This window comes from Trichomycterus rosablanca, chromosome 16, assembly GCF_030014385.1.
Source record: "Trichomycterus rosablanca isolate fTriRos1 chromosome 16, fTriRos1.hap1, whole genome shotgun sequence".
NCBI classification, from domain to species: domain Eukaryota; kingdom Metazoa; phylum Chordata; class Actinopteri; order Siluriformes; family Trichomycteridae; genus Trichomycterus; species Trichomycterus rosablanca.
Window position 1 is genome coordinate 4,659,380 of NC_086003.1, and position 16,611 is coordinate 4,675,990.

General features: G+C 42.3%; 1 protein-coding gene across 2 annotated transcripts in view; it reads left to right on the top strand.

Moving 5' to 3' along the window:
• Nucleotides 1-16,611, top strand: part of ehmt1b (euchromatic histone-lysine N-methyltransferase 1b) — a 37,575-nt gene that overhangs the window by 5,322 nt on the left and 15,642 nt on the right. For both annotated transcript variants that reach the window (XM_063011082.1, XM_063011083.1), the window contains exons 2-9: nt 11,082-11,168; nt 11,254-11,738; nt 13,301-13,604; nt 13,986-14,116; nt 14,542-14,616; nt 14,947-15,108; nt 15,966-16,031; nt 16,471-16,588. In XM_063011082.1, coding sequence (XP_062867152.1) covers nt 11,123-11,168; nt 11,254-11,738; nt 13,301-13,604; nt 13,986-14,116; nt 14,542-14,616; nt 14,947-15,108; nt 15,966-16,031; nt 16,471-16,588 — 1,387 coding nt within the window. In that variant the 5' untranslated portion in view covers nt 11,082-11,122. The remainder of the gene's footprint in view (nt 1-11,081; nt 11,169-11,253; nt 11,739-13,300; nt 13,605-13,985; nt 14,117-14,541; nt 14,617-14,946; nt 15,109-15,965; nt 16,032-16,470; nt 16,589-16,611) is intronic.

Here is a 16,611-nt window from a genome sequence, read left to right on the forward strand (position 1 = left end):
CACCAAAAAAAAAGTCTGCCAAGAAAAAAACATTGCTGGTGAATTTGACAACAGTCGAACCAGCTTTAATTTGCTTTGCCGCAAATGTTAATCAAGCTTTAAGAGGCAGAAGCAGAGGGCGTTCAGGTGGCGCGGCAGAACAATCCGCTTGCACACCAGCGCCGAGATTCTGAGCTCCCGGGTTCGAATCTCGGCTCTGCTACCGGTCAGCTGGGCGCCCTCTAGCAGGCACAATTCCTCCAGTCTGCTGGTTGAAAAAGACCGGACTAAGGAGTGTGGTTATCAACACCGTGTAAGGTCCTTGGTTGCCCAGGGTGCCTGTACAGAAAGTAGAGGAACACAGAGATCGGGGCGTGGCTCTTCATACGTGAAGCCAACCTTATTGTGCACACATTGGCTGTTGGGGTCCCCAGCAGTGGATTGGCTATGCTAAATTGGGGGAAAAAGCTAAAGGGGGTAAAAGGCATGAAAAAAAAAGAGGCAGAAGTAGGGACGACTTTCTCTTTTGGCAGGCTCTTACATACTGATTAAAAACTAGCTTGATTATGTACAGTGAAACACGTTTCATCATCTTCTAATTCAGGCAGACCTTGTTTTGATGGCCGTTTTGTTATGCCTGACCATGCAAACACATTTTTTTTTTGTATAATGTGACAGTTTGGGTTTTCTGTTCTGTGTACTTTGTATTGGGTTGCAGTCAAAGCCCTAAATATGTGGCCATAGAAAAGTCACCAGCTATAGTCGGTCATTACTAACAGTTATTAGGAGGCCGTGCCACACAGACTGGCTCCAGACGTCGGCACTGAAAGAGAACATGTGCAGAAATCATTTTTAATCCCAAGGCTGTCATGACTAGTGTTTTCCTTTCGGGCGTATGTAAAGTTTTGACCTGGTGTTTATAATTAAGGTTTTTTACTTCATTTGTATCTTAGAATTTCACCGTCACTATAAGATTCACACAACTGCTGTTTAGAGGAGAGATCTGGTTTGAAGCCAGCACTGTTTCTTGGCACCAATCTGCTAAAGCTTCATTTTGTGTGCTGGATTTACTTTCATTTCTCAAGAATCAAAAAATATGAACCCAAATTCTGCTTCGACTCTGTCGCTACTACTGTGTTCACACACCATTCCATGAAATGGCTGCAGTGTTCTTTTTTTTCTCCTGCTCTTCCTTCTTCATGAAGACCAGCAGAGCTCCTACTGAGCATGCCCAGAAAATGCCATGTCAATGCTTTCTACAGAGAGTAGATCATGTGACCCGAGGAGGGCCGGTGTTTGTGCGGGAAGCTCTAGTTTAGTTGGTGGAGCTCGTCCCCTTCCTCTTCCTCCCCCATCAATGGAGACCACGGGCTGAACCAGGTACTGGCATGCTGGAGGACCCGAAGCAGGATTATTAATGATGGGCGTGTAAATGATTGTTTTTGATTCTTGAAAATAGGTTTGTTTGTATTTATCCTCCCTCTATTTTAACAGAAGTCAAAGAACGGTTTTTATTTTTCCATCCCGCAGTGTTGGATCTGATCAAATGGAGATGAATGATCTGTCGGATGATATAATCCAGAAGCTTATCAGAAGGCCGTTCTGATGGTTGCTGGGCAGAAAATCTTCAGGCTCTTTGAGAGATTTTCTGAAATTGTTCTTGTGCTTTCTGCCCCGTCAGATTTTGGGGTATCGAGTCTTCACAGAGGAGGTTTGCACCTTGGGCACGGGTGCTGATTTTAGGATCGGCTTCTGCATGATTGATCTTAGATGCATATTTTTGGCATTTGCTTGGGACAGCAGCGGCTGAATGGTTTGGTTGGGGCCCTTCAGCAAGGCCCTTAACTCTCTGTGGTGCTTCAGTTGGTTTGTGGCTCAGGTGTAATAAAGGCAGTTGGAACCTAGCGGTTAAGTTACTGAACTAGTAATCAGAAGGTCGCTGGTTACTAGTTTAAGCCCCACCACTGCCAGGTTGCCACTGTTGGGCCCTTGAGCAAGGCCCCTAACTATCAATTGCTCAGACTGTATACTGTCACAGTACTGTAAGTCGCTTTGGATTAAGGTGTATGCAGTTGTTCTTTTAAATAAATTGTCCGGATTGGTTCCTGATTAGGTTCCTGCTTGTTTTCAAAACAACTTGGGGACAAGGGACAACTATTCCATGGCATTCCAAGGCCTACAGAGTAACATGTCTCTTCCAATGTGCCAGCAGTTGCTGACCGCTCTATTTCAGATGTCAACAATTAACCGATAGTTAATGTTGGTTAATTTGTTCACATGACTAATGATTATATTCATTACAGAAGGTTCGATTGTTCGATTACTGTTTGTTAATGCAGTGCCAATTTCATGGGCATTCAATATTATTTTTTTGTCATTGCCATTCATGCACACGGATTGTTCCAGATTCTCTAAATCTTTTAATAATGTTAAGGACCGTAGATGATAAAATGCCTACATTTTTGCAACTGTGCAAGAGGAAACATTGTTCTTAAAGACTCTGATAGTTTAGCTTTTGGATTTTTTGCTGATCTTTTAAAGCAGTATAGCCCATCTTGTCCTCTGTATCCTATGTTGTTCTAAAGAGCCACATGTGATTTCTGTAAATGGTTCTGTGTGTCCTAAAGCAGTAGTCCCCAATAGGGCTGCAACTAACGATTATTTTAGTAGTCGACTAATCTGACGATTATTTTTTCGATTAGTCGACTAGTCAGCGATTATTTATGTCATACCCTCCATCTCTGCCTTAACATAAAACCCTGTTATGTTATTTAAGTTCCAATATCAAATGAAAACAATGACCCATGAAACATGAATATGAAACTCAAGCTTGATAGTTTAATTAAATATATTTGAAACATTAATACACAATCACAATAAAAAAAATTCAATGAAATAAGAAAGCTTTGGACAGCATTAGAAACTGTTATGTTTCAGAAGTTATCACTCTGGAAGTCAAAAACATTTATAACATGTCGTTGAGAAACATGTAAATGCTGTCTGTGAAGACCTCAGCCATCTGAGGGGTTCATGAATTTCTTCTCTTCTGATCAACACTCCATTGCTTAGTGCTATTAATAGAAAGCACAAAAGAGAAAGCTGTATTAATTATCACAAACTGAAGGCTATGTATCATAGTTTATTACAAATAGTGTACTGGCTATGCCAGCTAAACCATAACAGGTTAAATATCTTAACTGAATTATCTGCTGAGCTAACTAGCGATCATTAAGTGGATGAGGCTTATTATTTAGAATGAATGCTCTCATTAACGAGAGCAAAAATATGGAAGACGGGACAGGGTAACGTTAGGCTATAATGTTAAGTTATATAACGTTACTCATATAAATCACTGATTAACTATTGCACTTAATGGCGTGAAACCACAACTCTGCTCTGTAGTGTCTGCGTCCAGCTCGTTTCTTTGGGTTATTTTGGCTAAAATACTTTAGAAAGTTTCGGTCTCTTTATCTTTGCCTCTCTGTCTTCATAAACTCCCCGCTGCGCCCCCTGCGGTCCCTTTAGTGCATTGCATCAATAACGACTAGTCGACAATGAAATTCCACGTCGACAAATTTTTATAGGCGACGTTATCGATTACGTCGACAAATCGTTGCAGCCCTAGTCCCCAACCACCGGGCCATGGACCGGTACCGACCCCTGGGTCACTTATTACCGGGCCCGACAGAAAGAATAACAATTGCACTTCAAAAGATGTTTTATTTTGAAAAAATGGATTGTCTTTTAATAACATCGATCTGTTCCTCTTGACGTGTTTGACTTGTACCTAGTTCAGTCACGTGATACCAAAAAATTAAGCCCACAAGCTAGCTAAAATACTAACAGGTGGGAGTGTCTCATTGCAGCGAATAAAGCTCAGGGTTCCCACTGATTTTTCCGTCATTGGTGAGTAGTATTGTTATGCACTTTGTGTTTTTTACATTTTCGGCATTTGGCAGGGTAATTTATTATGCTCGTCGTATAATCTTATTTTAAATCATGCGCCTGACATCATGCACCGTCAGTTTCATGTTAGCTATGCAGTAGAGGGTTACAAAGCAGTAGCTTTATTTATATGATTAAACACTTCAGCCACCAATTGTTGTTTTTGCAGTGAAGCCAGACAGCTTATATGTTGGTTTTACTTGCTGTTTGAACTTTTAAAAAAGTAATTATGTTTTTTATATAATTTATATAATTTTGATATGGCTTATCTGTACTGTTCCTTAAAACAATTACACCATATAACAGTTGTTGTCAATGCAAGACTTTAACAAGCAGCCAAAGCTTAAAAGTCCTATAGTTTAGCTTTGACATTTTTTTGCTGATCTCCTAAAGCAGTATAGCCAATATGTCTGACCAGGACAGGACTCAGAATAATCCACTACAAATGATTTTTGCACTGCTTCCAAATTCTTGACTTGTGTTCCAGATCAGTAGACGTGCACCGGTCATGAATTCTTTTTGGATTATTCCTTTTTTTTAGCGGTGTGGCTGATACTTCTGAGCATAACTTGGAAGGTGTGTCAGCATACCTTTGGCCATAGGGTTCATGTGGCGTATACGTTTCTGTAAAATGAGCTTTTGCTTTGATCAGCAGGTAAAATTTGGTCTAAAAAGACAAAAGATGATGTATGCTAGATCTGTAAAAGCTTTGGATTGCTGTAGCTCACATGTTCTTTTGTTGTTTTGGACCGTTTCCTGTTGTCAAGACCTTGAATCTCTAGTGACACCTCCCCACCTCAGCAGAGATAAAGACCTCTGGTGAACCAGGACAGATCAAGGATAGATCTCACTCTTAGTTCTGATTGTTTAGACCTCGTGTTCCACGTCACCTCAACAAACCTCCTTTCATGCTTTTGTCAGGCATCAAAATGGCATCTCGTCTTAACCGGTGGCCTCCTTTAAGAAAAATGAAACAACCATTGAAATTTGAACCGACTGAGCATGCTCGGTTGGAGCCTCAGCAAGGCCAACCAACAGAGGGAGCTGCTTGGTCACATGACCAGCAAGCTGGGTTTATGTCTGCATGCAGGAGGACGTGGAAAAAAAGAACAATCTATTTGAAGCTCTCGCTCTCTCTCAATGGAGACCCTGTGTAGACAGCAGGTAGGTTGATTTTTGAGGAGAAGCTTTAGCAAGAGAACAACCCTCAATCATTTATCCAGGCTCACTGTAGATTTGATGTTGAGGCTCTTGTACTTGCTCCGGCTTGCCATTTCCTTTAATCCCTTCATTTGTGTTCATGCCATTGGGAGTGCTAGGCACAGGGAAGCTCTCTTTACATTCAGGCCCGCTGTCATCTGCTCTGCAGCCTGTGAGCAAGCTTGGGCTGAAGGAGACGCCACTGCTGGAGTCTCTTCAAGCTGTAAGCAAAATGAGAAACCTAATTGTTAAAGGGTGTGGAACCTTCCAAAGAGAAACTAGTTCTGGTTTTCTGGATTGCAGGATGCAAAGGGGAGAGACTTTCCTCAGAACTAAGCACAGAAAATCTGCAGTTGAAAAATAATGTTTTTCTTTCTCACAATAGCTTTTGGACCCAGAGGATTGTCAGTTTTGATGAGTGATTTATTAGATTTGGTGCTGCAGTAGAGGACAGGTCTCATTCCTGGCTGGTTTTTCATTCTTGCATCAGAGCTTTCTTATGCAATGTTCCTTTCTTAATCAGGAGTCAGGATTAGGAAAGGGAAAATTGCATATCTATCTAGTCATGCTCAAAAGACAATGTATGGCTGCAGATTTGGGCCTGTTAATCTTACCGTATTCAAAATAAGAAGTGAATACGTGGCTAAAAAGCAAAAACGGACCCTATAACTTGCCCGAAAACACTGCTCAGTGTTCTATCTATTGTTACAGGAACCAGGTTTTTGAGTTAATTAATGCAAACCCCATGTGTCCTGTGTACAGGACATAAATGAATAATATTTTGGGTTTTTGCATCTGTGGTCCAAAGTCAAGATTAAAGCCCATCAGCTGTCTGTAAAGAGACCTGGAGATGGCAGTTCACAGACGGCTCGCATCCAATTTTACTAAACTTGAGAGGCTCTGCCATGAAGGGGTGGCATAGTGACACGGTGGGTAACACTGTTACCTTATAGCAAGAAGTTCTGACCACGAATCTCTCCCTCCCTGGACTTCGTCTGTGTAATCGGCAAACTTCACTAGAGATTTTGGATGATGAATTTTCGAGCAGGTGCCTCTCTCTCATGGTCATGTAAAGCTTACTTGGTTGGAATTTTTTCAGTCTTGGCAGTGAGACCACTGTTCCGTGTTTGACTTTAAAAACTTGAACTGATGAATTTTGTGTAACCGGTAATGAATGAACAGTGTAACCTGTCATGAATGTAAGCAAAATGTGACATGATGTTAAAATCCTAATAAATAAATAAATAAATAAATAACTCTGCCATGAAAAATGGGGTAAACTGCCCAAATCCAGCTGAGCCATGACATACAGAACACATCCTTTGTAACTGGAAGTCGGCTTTTGATGTCAGACACAGACAGACAGACACTTTTAATTAATCTGTTTTGTATGTCATAGGTCTGATAGGTTGACATCTTTTCAAACCCGGCCATCTCTTCATCTTCTCATGCTGGATGTTCTAGTAGACCAGGTTGCAGTAGCACTTACTGTTGCTTCAAGGCACAGCAAAGATCTGGGCTGGGCTGTGTAGGACTGAATGCATGGAGTTGCTGCCACTCACTGGACGTCAGCTATTAAGACTGCTGTGCCAACAATGCTTGTTTATTCTTTTCGCTAAATATAACTTTTAGTTGAAGTATGTATGTATGATTTGTGTAAGTCTAATTCATTCAAATTATTCTCCTTCCCACCCAAGGAGGATGGAGGTCCCTGCTGAGTTTGGTTCCTCTCAAGGTTTCTTCCTGTAATTGAAAGGAGTTTTTTCTTGCCACTGTCACCCTTGGTTTGCTCAACAGAGGTTTTTAGTCTGTCGGTCCTGGATGCTGTAAAGTTGTCTTGTAAAAAGCGCTATACAAATAAAATCAGCCATAAGGTTCCTCCACAACCCAGTTTAAACTGAAATTAAAGTAGTGTGTCTGGTGCTCTCTGTTGGAATGGTGAACATTTGGCAACTACTCCTCAGCATGGTCATTACCTATTGCTGCCATTTCTGCCTTCAGTCTTTGTTTAACAGTTCGAGTAGGTGAATGAGTGCGTCTGCAATGTCACCGGTATTGAGACTGCTAAAAAAAGCCAGCGTGTTGCAATATAGACCTTTGGACACCAGTGTTCTCATCAGTTTCCTTTAAAATGTGATTCAACTCCAATATCACCAGTCTGATTAAGTACTGGCTGTTGGAGCGCAACTTAACACAGTATCTCAAAAATTTCTTTTAAGCCATTTGGGGGGGAAAAAAATAACTGAACAGTGAATTCCATTCCATATTTGCACCATGATTTAAAGGTTTCACCATTTTCCAAGAGTCCAATCCTTTTGATTCTATCTCGGATCCCGGCAACATTCAGTGTATAAATAGCACGGTGATCCACAATTGGTAGTAAGGGCGCTGCACAGATCCAAGGACCTGGTGAAAAAAGAATTTGAAATCTTCTCCCCATGTCTACGTCAGTGTACTCCTGCTCTCAGATTTCCTCTCGCCCCCCTAAAAACAGACCCTAAAGTGGACCGGCTAGGCTGGATTGCCATTAGGACTGAGTTAAAGGGTCGGGTGTGTGAAGCACTGTGATAGATTGATTTTCTGTCTGAATTGTTTTCCTGCATTATGCTTAGTTTTCCTGGGATGAGCTCTGGACTCACTGCGATCCTAATCATGCTAAATTAGTGAAGGTCAGGAATGGCAGTTGGTTCTATTATGTGCATCATTCTTTATTGCTTTGCATGATCATTACAGATGTGAAGGTCAAAGACGTCAGGTCTATTTCCACAGAGTGACCGTCGTTTGAGAGTACAGTAATCCCTCCTCGATCGCGGGGGTTGCGTTCCAGAACCCTCCGCGAAAGGTGAAAATCCGCGAAGTAAAAACCATGTGTTTTATATGGTTATTTTTATAACCCGATTCCATCGGCTTTAGCATTTAGCATCTTGTCATTAAAACCAATGGATTGAGGTAGCACAGCATGCTGACGTCAACATAACATCTCCCTTCATGTAACGATAACGGTTACATTTCCTGACAAGCCCGAACTTGCAAATAAAAACACTCGGTACAAGTTTATACAAGTTAAAAATCAGTAATATTTTATTTACGTTTGAAAAGAACTCCATTCGTTTGTCCGCACCGTCAGCCATGTTTATTTTTCTGCGAGAGAAGCGCGCCCGACCCGCAATGAATTCTGGGATTGCCTTGATCACTAAGGCAGTGTCGGATGCTCCCTCGTTTCTGAGTGAAAATAACGTTGAAATGTTAAGAAGTGAGGATGTTAAGGCATCTAGGATTTGGAACAGCCTCCTTATCGGGAGCGCGCACAGGATGACGTAAAATGCGTCTATGCAGACAGCTCACTAGCTTTTCGAACACGCCCCTTGTCTGCAGAAATCCGCGAACCAGCGAAAAATCCGCGATTTATATTTAGACATGCTTGCAAATAAAATCCGCGATAGAGTGAAGCCGCAAAAGTCGAAGCGCGATATAGCGAGGGATTACTGTAGCAGACTTCTTTGGTCATCCAAAGGGATGTTGTAGCCTAGTGGTTAAGGTACTGGACTAGTAACCAGAAGGTTGCTGGTTCAAGCTCCACCACTGCCAGGTTCCTGCTGTTGGGCCCTTGAGCAAGGCCCTTAACTCTCAATTGCTTAGACTGTGTGCTGTCACAGTACTGTAAGTCACTTTGGATAAAGGCGTCTGCTTAATGCCGAACATGTAAATGTAAATCCTTGAATCCTGTGGTCCTCAACGTTTTTGTCAGCTGGGCGACGACAGGCTTCAGCAGTAGACTAAAGCTGGTCTTGTGGGCTGCCCCAATTAAGGCCATAAATGACCCCTGTGATGCAGGTTAGGAACCCTTGTGTAAAACCATCACCTATAGCATTGTGATATCAACTGATATTTAAACTGAAAGATACCAAACATTAGTCCACAACCAGAATGAACGAATCCAAACCTGTAATGATTTTTCAGGATTTTTAGTAGTCCGAGGCACAGACCTTATGACTTCGGTACCCTTGACTTGACCAGCAATAGAGAGAGCGTGCCTGCCTGCCAGGTTCTGAATCATCCTGACCTTGGATCAGAGAACAAGCATCTCAGAGACACAACACAAAACCTTCTTGGAGTCCTTAATACCCTCAAGGTCCACCTTCCCAGCTGAGTCAGACCAGAACTCATCTGGGTTTGTTGGGTAAAGAGGGACTCTTATTATGAAGTGGCTCCCCTGGTGGTGAGAGAGGGAAACAGAAAGACACCGACCTCTGTCGAGAGAGCAGCTCCAAAGAACGGCAGCCATTTTCTGTGTCCTGCGGTAGGCAGCCGGTGTGGCTGCCAATCAGATGAAGAGCTTCTGAGAAGAGAAGGCACGGCTGGGGGAGGGGCGGCCGGTGAGGAGCCTGGATCTTGCTGTAGTGACTGCTACACCTTCTGACCTGCTTCCTTTAAGCTTGGCTCCTGAGGATCATCAGAGTAGATGTAGGAAGCTTGTGAGTGAGTGACAGTGTGCTGTTTAACTGTTGCCATGTGCAGACGCAGAGGTCTAGGTGCCTCCTAGGTGCCAGGTCCTGTCAGGAGGAGTTGATTAAGATTTCTCAGGGTTTGTTTTTGGATATTTGTGAGTTTTATAAGGACGGACATGCAAATGCTTGGAAAAGCATTCTTTTGGTTGAAGTGTCCATGCATTCTACTGCCTCCACTGGTGATCAATGACCTCAAAGTGAGAGAATGGGTGAAGAGATGCTTGGCATTTTGACAGGCATCCTACCGGGACCCTGGCCTGCTCTGCTTTGTGTTGAGTGTAGCAAGGCAATTTATTCTTCTTTCAATGTCGTGATTCATGGGCTGCTGTTTTTTTTTTTTATTATTATTTGTATTGGGCATTGAGGTTCACACTGTTTTTTTGTAAGATTTTTGTTGGCCAAAAATATATGGACACTCATCATTGAGTTCAAGTCTGTCAGCAACACCCATTGCTAACAGCTTAAAAAATAAATCAAATAAATAAATATGCTTCCAAGAGATTTTCTCCCCTCCCCTTTTCTTCCCAATCGAGTCGTATCCAGTTCCCCGAATGTAACTTCCCACCTCTGACTGATCACCCCTTTCAAAGTCTTCCGTTCACCTTCCAGGAACAGGGTTCGTGATATTAACCATCTCTTGTGCAGGTCCTTTGACCAGCCAGCAGAGGTCGCAATTGCACAAGCAATGACTGACATGTTCCACCATTTGTCCTTCGAGACACAGCCAGTCCCGCCTTGTGTGGACGACTGTCCGGTCAGGAGCGCAGCCGAGATTTAAACTCAGGATTAGAACGTCTCGCCACCCGAGACCAACATGGGCACAATTACAACCCAGCTCTGGAGATTGAGTAGTTTCATACTGCAGGACTGGATAAGCAGGCTGTCTGCTGTAACTGGGCATGGTGCCAGTGTTACTATACAAAGCAGGAGAGAGAGAGGATGTTAAGTGGAGAGTGATGGAAGGGGAGGATTAAAGAGCTACAGAGATGAGGGGTTGATGGTGGACCTACCTGTATACTTGTTCTGATCCACACAGGGCCAGTGTGTGTCTGGTTTTCATACCAACCAATCACGAGCTAGATGTCACTCCAGTTTCAGCTTGCCTTGATCTGGAAACAACAAATTAGATGCATCAGGTGAAGCTCCTGCCTTTGGATCCTATATTTAGAGAATGGCTGTTATTGTTGTAAGGCTTCTGTTTTCAGTGGATTTAAATAATTTACTAATGAAATTGTGGTAACTGGTGAATTTAAGTGTTGGAAATCTTTGTTCCTTAAACTTTTTCTATCTTTTGGCCCATAGGGGGGAGCAACTCCCTACATATTCATCCATAGGCCATTGCTGCTGGCCCATGCCAATCAATAAGGCAAATGACTTACCGTTTTGGCAAAGCTAGTGAATGTGCTTTGTAAGTTTTGCACTTTTGTAACCAGATTATTTCTGTTTTAGCCTCCAGGTTTGGTCAGTGAGAGAGTAAAAAAGAAGAATCCATGAAAACTGAGAATATGAAGGACTCTCGGAGCGAAGCAGAAGGAGGTACATGCGTCTATGACTATATCGTTCTCATTATCTAACATTGTTTGACCATTTCAACCACTTCCAATCTCCTGCTTTGTTCTAGGGCCATGTGAGGAAAACTCCAGCAGGCTAACAGAACCTTCCAGTACTAAAGACGAGTTGAATGGGACCTATAAAAGCACAGAACAAGGGAAAGATCCGAAAGACCTTACTGCTCAAGAATCTCCCAGCCAATCACCCGCCATGGAAAATGGCCTCTCAGAGACTGACCTCCCACATGGATCAACTGTGGGCAGTAATGGATTTATCCTTAGTAAGCACCAGGAAACATTGGCTACCCAACACAGGACTAACTGGTCTCCTAAGTTGACCACACCCATAGGGTATGCTGCCAAAACTCTTCGTCCTGTATCTACATCCCAGAGCCAGGGAGCTTTAAGGACTAACACGAGCACAGGATCTAGCTTGGCGGATGGGCGACCAGAGAAGGAGACTACAAACGACGGCGCATCGAACACTCCTCAACGTGTGACCGTACACAGAGCGCGCAAAACCATGTCCAGACCGGCGTCCGGTCAAGCACTAAAGGTAATGAATTGTTCAGGGAAATGCTTCAGAACTTCTTAAGTTAGTCTCAAGTTCCAGATATAGAGGAATCAGTTCTCTGGGTTGTGGGAAATGCACATTCGACCACCCGGGTTCTTCAAAAAGTTTCCACACTTTTTTAAACTCTATTTATTAAGCATTTTAAAAACAAATGACATCTTTTTACTACATAGTCACCTAATGCATTTTCTCCAGCATCGTACCAACTTTTAATGCCATCAGCAAAAAATGTTTTTGGTTGAGCGTGTAGCCACTGATGCAGCACTGCTTTCACATCATCATCACATGAAAATCTTCTTCCCCTTAAAGCTTCTTTGAGCGTCCAAAAAGGTGGAAATCAGATGGCGCTAAATTCGGACTATAAGCGTCTCTCAGTCTCTCAGACACGACCGATTATTACTAGGGATGTAACGATGAGCCAAAGACATTTAAAAATCGATTGACGTGTAACAATTCAAATGGGTTTACATGTAAAATGAATCGATATTCACTTTAAACAGCAGAGGGCGCTGGCGTTATTCACCTCGTCTGGTTGACGTCACTACAGGGTTGCCAGGTTCGGAATTTTCCAGCCAAATTTATTTATGTGAGGATACTTTCTTTATTTGTATTATTCATTTATTTAATTAATGTGGGATTTGTTTTAAATTTCATTTCAGTTGTTTTTATACACAAAAAGGGAAATGTGCAGCATTGTTTTGCATAGTTTGTACCTACCTCAAAAATAAAAGGGTGTTCATTATTTAGATGAATAAAAGTAAAGCACAAATACAGTATTTTTTTTTTTTTTAAAGAAATAATAAAAGGAAACTTTGTCATAATTTGTCTTCAATTTAATTTTGTTTAAACAAATCGGAAAACAAATCATATTGTGAATCCAGTATCGTGAATTGCATTGCATCTTGGGTAGAGTGTATCGTTACATCCCTAGTTATTACTCCTCCCACCCTCACCATTTCTGACCAAAATATAAAAGTGCGGAAACTTTTTGAAGATCCCTCGTACAAACGCTAATCAGCAAACTAACAGAACTGGAATATGACAAAGTTTTGCTGAGTACCAACTTGGCATTCAAGTGTCTCACGTTTACTGCTTAATTTGCACTATGAGGCGGTCTAAGCAATCCTTCGGCAATTCAGTTAGCAATTGCTTAGACCAAGATGTCGAAGTCTAAAGCAGCAAAAAAAATTCTGTGGACGCAGAGGGGGGCGTGTCAAAACATTTGAGACAGAACATTAAGCCTTGCACCGTCACTGGATGTTCTAGGTTTACATTCGACCATTGAGGTAGCTGTGCTGTGTATTGTAGCTTCCATTTATTCTATCAATTAATTTATTAGTGTAATTTAATGACTGCTGTGAAATGTGGCAGCTCAGTATTTAATATATCCCGGATCATGCCATGAAGAAATAGTCGTTACCACATTTGTGCTGGATGTTAATATAATGTATAATGTATTTGCCCATTACTGTATATGGTCGGTGTATCAGACACATTGTCTGTAAATTGTACATGTAGTTCAACTCATGCATTTCATCCTTCAGATTTTAAACCGAGAAACTAAAGAGCTGAGCGTGGCGAAAGGTGAGAGCGGCGGCCGAACTGAAGCTCAACCGCCTGTACAGACCCCTCTTGCTCAGGACCAGCTACCTCAGAAGCAAACCGCCACCACACCGCCAGCTGTTACCGCACCGGCAACGACTGCCACGTCACCACCGGTCACCACACCGGTCACAACTGACACAACAGCCACCACCCAGGCAGCTGCCAGCACACCGCCATCCCCCACCACAACGTCAGCGATCAGCACGTCGACAGCAGCGGCCACGCCGACCAAGCCACACGCAGGTAACCTGGGTATACACAGGATGAATTGGGTAAAGGGCCTTGCTCAGGGGCTCAACAGTGACAACTTGGCAGTAGTAGGGCTTGAACTGGCAACCTGTTAGACACTAGTCTAGTATATTAACTGCTAAGCTCCAGGATCATGAGCATTCTGTTGAGAACATTTGCAAAGTTAGGAACTGATGCTGGATGAGAAGACCTGGCTCACAAAGGTTCTTATTCATCCCAAAGGTGTTTATTACTTTTAAGACCAGTACAGACAGTGTATACTGCAATTAACCTGATCCAAATCTGATTTGTCTGCACCTAATTATTAATCAGTCCAAAAATAGCATATGCACATGTATGTAGGCATTTAAATGCAGATCTGTGTTTGCTCAACAGCATTTGTGAAAAAGAAGAGGAGGAAGATGGGCACGTACAGCCTCGTTCCTAAGAAGAAGCCCAAAGTGCTAAAGCAGCGGACAGTGCTGGAGATGTTCCAGTGCATCTCTGAGTCTCCATCCAAGCCTCAGGTCAGCCTTCCAAGCTCAAAAATTATTTGGTTATTGTTATTATTAAATGTAGTCAGCAGTGGAAAAAACTAAAGCATTATACAGCTGTTTTAAGAACAGGCACTGGAGGTAACTGGTTGCTTACTAGTGTACTATGTGTTATTTTGACCATTTTCTATGCTTCAGAACATTTGTGGTATTAGGTTCTGGTGTTATTTGTTGAAAGTATGTGTCAGCCAGTAGAAATGGTAGCTCTTTAGTTTAGCAGGTTCTTCAGGAGTCTAATGTTTGGCTAATCTACACACTACAAGTTCAATCAGTTATACTGTTCAATCATCTTTACTCATTTTTACATCATTACCATTACATAACTAAACTGGTGGACAGCGGGGTGATGCAGTTATAGTGAAAAAAATGACTGAGGACTCTTGTGACTCTTGTTGCAGACAACGGTGCCAAAAACAGAAGAATCTTTAAATGAAGAAGGGAGAGACGCTACTTCTCCAACATTCCAGGAGCAGGTACTCCTCTCACCCAGCTTTTTCATGCTGATTTCATCGGTCTAATTGTTTTGAATTGTTGAGACGTGGCATGTCGATTAGGACTTTCAGCAAATCCTGCTGTCACGAATTATAAAGAAATACAGAAGGCATAGTGTGTCCCTCCACGTGTGGAAAAGAAGCAATGTCATCCTTCACATGTGCCCGAGGGGCCGTGTGCTAGTCTTCAGCCCTCCTGGACCTGCGTATATGTGGTGCACACGACACAAATTGCAATAGGGAACTGGAAATGACTAAATCAGTATGCATACATTGAGAGCTTCTGACCCGCCGCGACTCTTTGTTCTACAGCAGCTGAAAGAGGCTGCAGAGGCCATGCAGGTAAATGGAGAGCAGGAAGGAAAAGAGTCTGAGGAGTCGTCAAGTTCAGAGGATTCAGACGGCGAGGATCTGGCTGATAAAAATCTGGACGAAGCATCTCAGGAGGACGACAGAGTAACATCAGTTCCACAGGTTTGAGTCTTGATTTGATTTAATGGTCATATTCTGCTCACCAGTTGCTGAAGCATGATAGTGAGGAGATAAACAGTGCTGTGAAAAAGAAATCACCTCCCCCCAACAATTGTGTTATTTAGGAAAGAAGATTATCCAACATTAGTTTTTCATCTTAATTACTGGTTGAACCATCATTGGCACTGGCTGCATCTAAACACTTTGCTGAACTTGGGTTGAAGTCTAACCTTTAAAATATATTGTATCTGTAACAACTTTATACTTTACAAAATATTTTTTTGCATTTTCCCCCAATTTTTCTCCCAAATTTAGTTGTATCCAATTACCCAATTGCATTACGCTTCCTTTCTACTGATGTTGACTTCCACCACTGATTGAGGAGAGCGATACTGACACACTCCCCCTCCGACACGTGTGCAGTAGCCGACTGCATCTTTTCTTTGGGAGAGTCACACCCTGATCCTCATTATCCCTCGTCCCTGTGCAGGTGCCATCAATCAGCCAGCAGAGGTCGTAACTGCACCCTCCTTACGAACGAGCCAATCATTGTCCGTGTAGACTCCCAGGCTGCCGGTAGCAGAGCTGAGATTCGAACCTATGAGTTCAAGATGTCAGCTTTGGTGTGCTAGTGTGTTTTACCGCTGCGCCACCTGAGCGCCCAAATCCCAAAATTTTTAATTGAAGAACACTTCAACCACACCAATGAGGGAAAAAGAAACAAAAATTGTCTGTATATGTTTGTGTATATGTATATGTTTATGTTTACTATAAAAACTTGATACTAATTTAGGAACTGACTATGGTTAAATAGTTCAAAAATACTGTTTCTGAAAAGGTTTGCTGGTTGTTTGTTTCAGCCTGGAGAAGAACAAGAATCAGAAGAGTCAGGAGCAGAAGAAGAAGGTGGAGAAGAATCAGACTTGGTGGGATCATAAATTATTGTTTTATTTGTAACATTTGTGAGTACAGTGCCGATACCTAATTACTGAGTTCTAAATGTTTATCCACATCTGTTGCTGACAGATGTGTTGATTTGGACATATAAATGAAAGGATATGCTTCCATCTTGGTGGCAACAGCATGGCGGTGGCTTTAAACACAAAGCGAGTCCAAAACCTGCAGGCACAAGCAACGGAGAAATACATGGAGTCTAATGTGTTCCTACGTGCATATGTTTATGTGTGGGAGCCTGCTGCTGACTGGTAAAAAGAAGAGTTTGCTAGTTTGCAGTTCTGTAAAGCCAAACTTGACAAAGCAATGAAGGCGGGCAGGGGTTTATAATGTACTTTATACAGTGACACCTTGTGTTTTAATAAAAAAACAACTTTATTTAGTCATTTAAAATGACTTTATCTGCCTCAGGGTTCTGAGTCCAGCTTGAAGAAGAAGATGAAAAAGAAAACCAAGGGAGACGGCCCCTGTGTTTGGCCGTACAAGAAACGCAAAAAGAAGCTGACGACCAAGTCGATTGAAATTTCAGGTAAGAATACGTGGTTTAGTTCC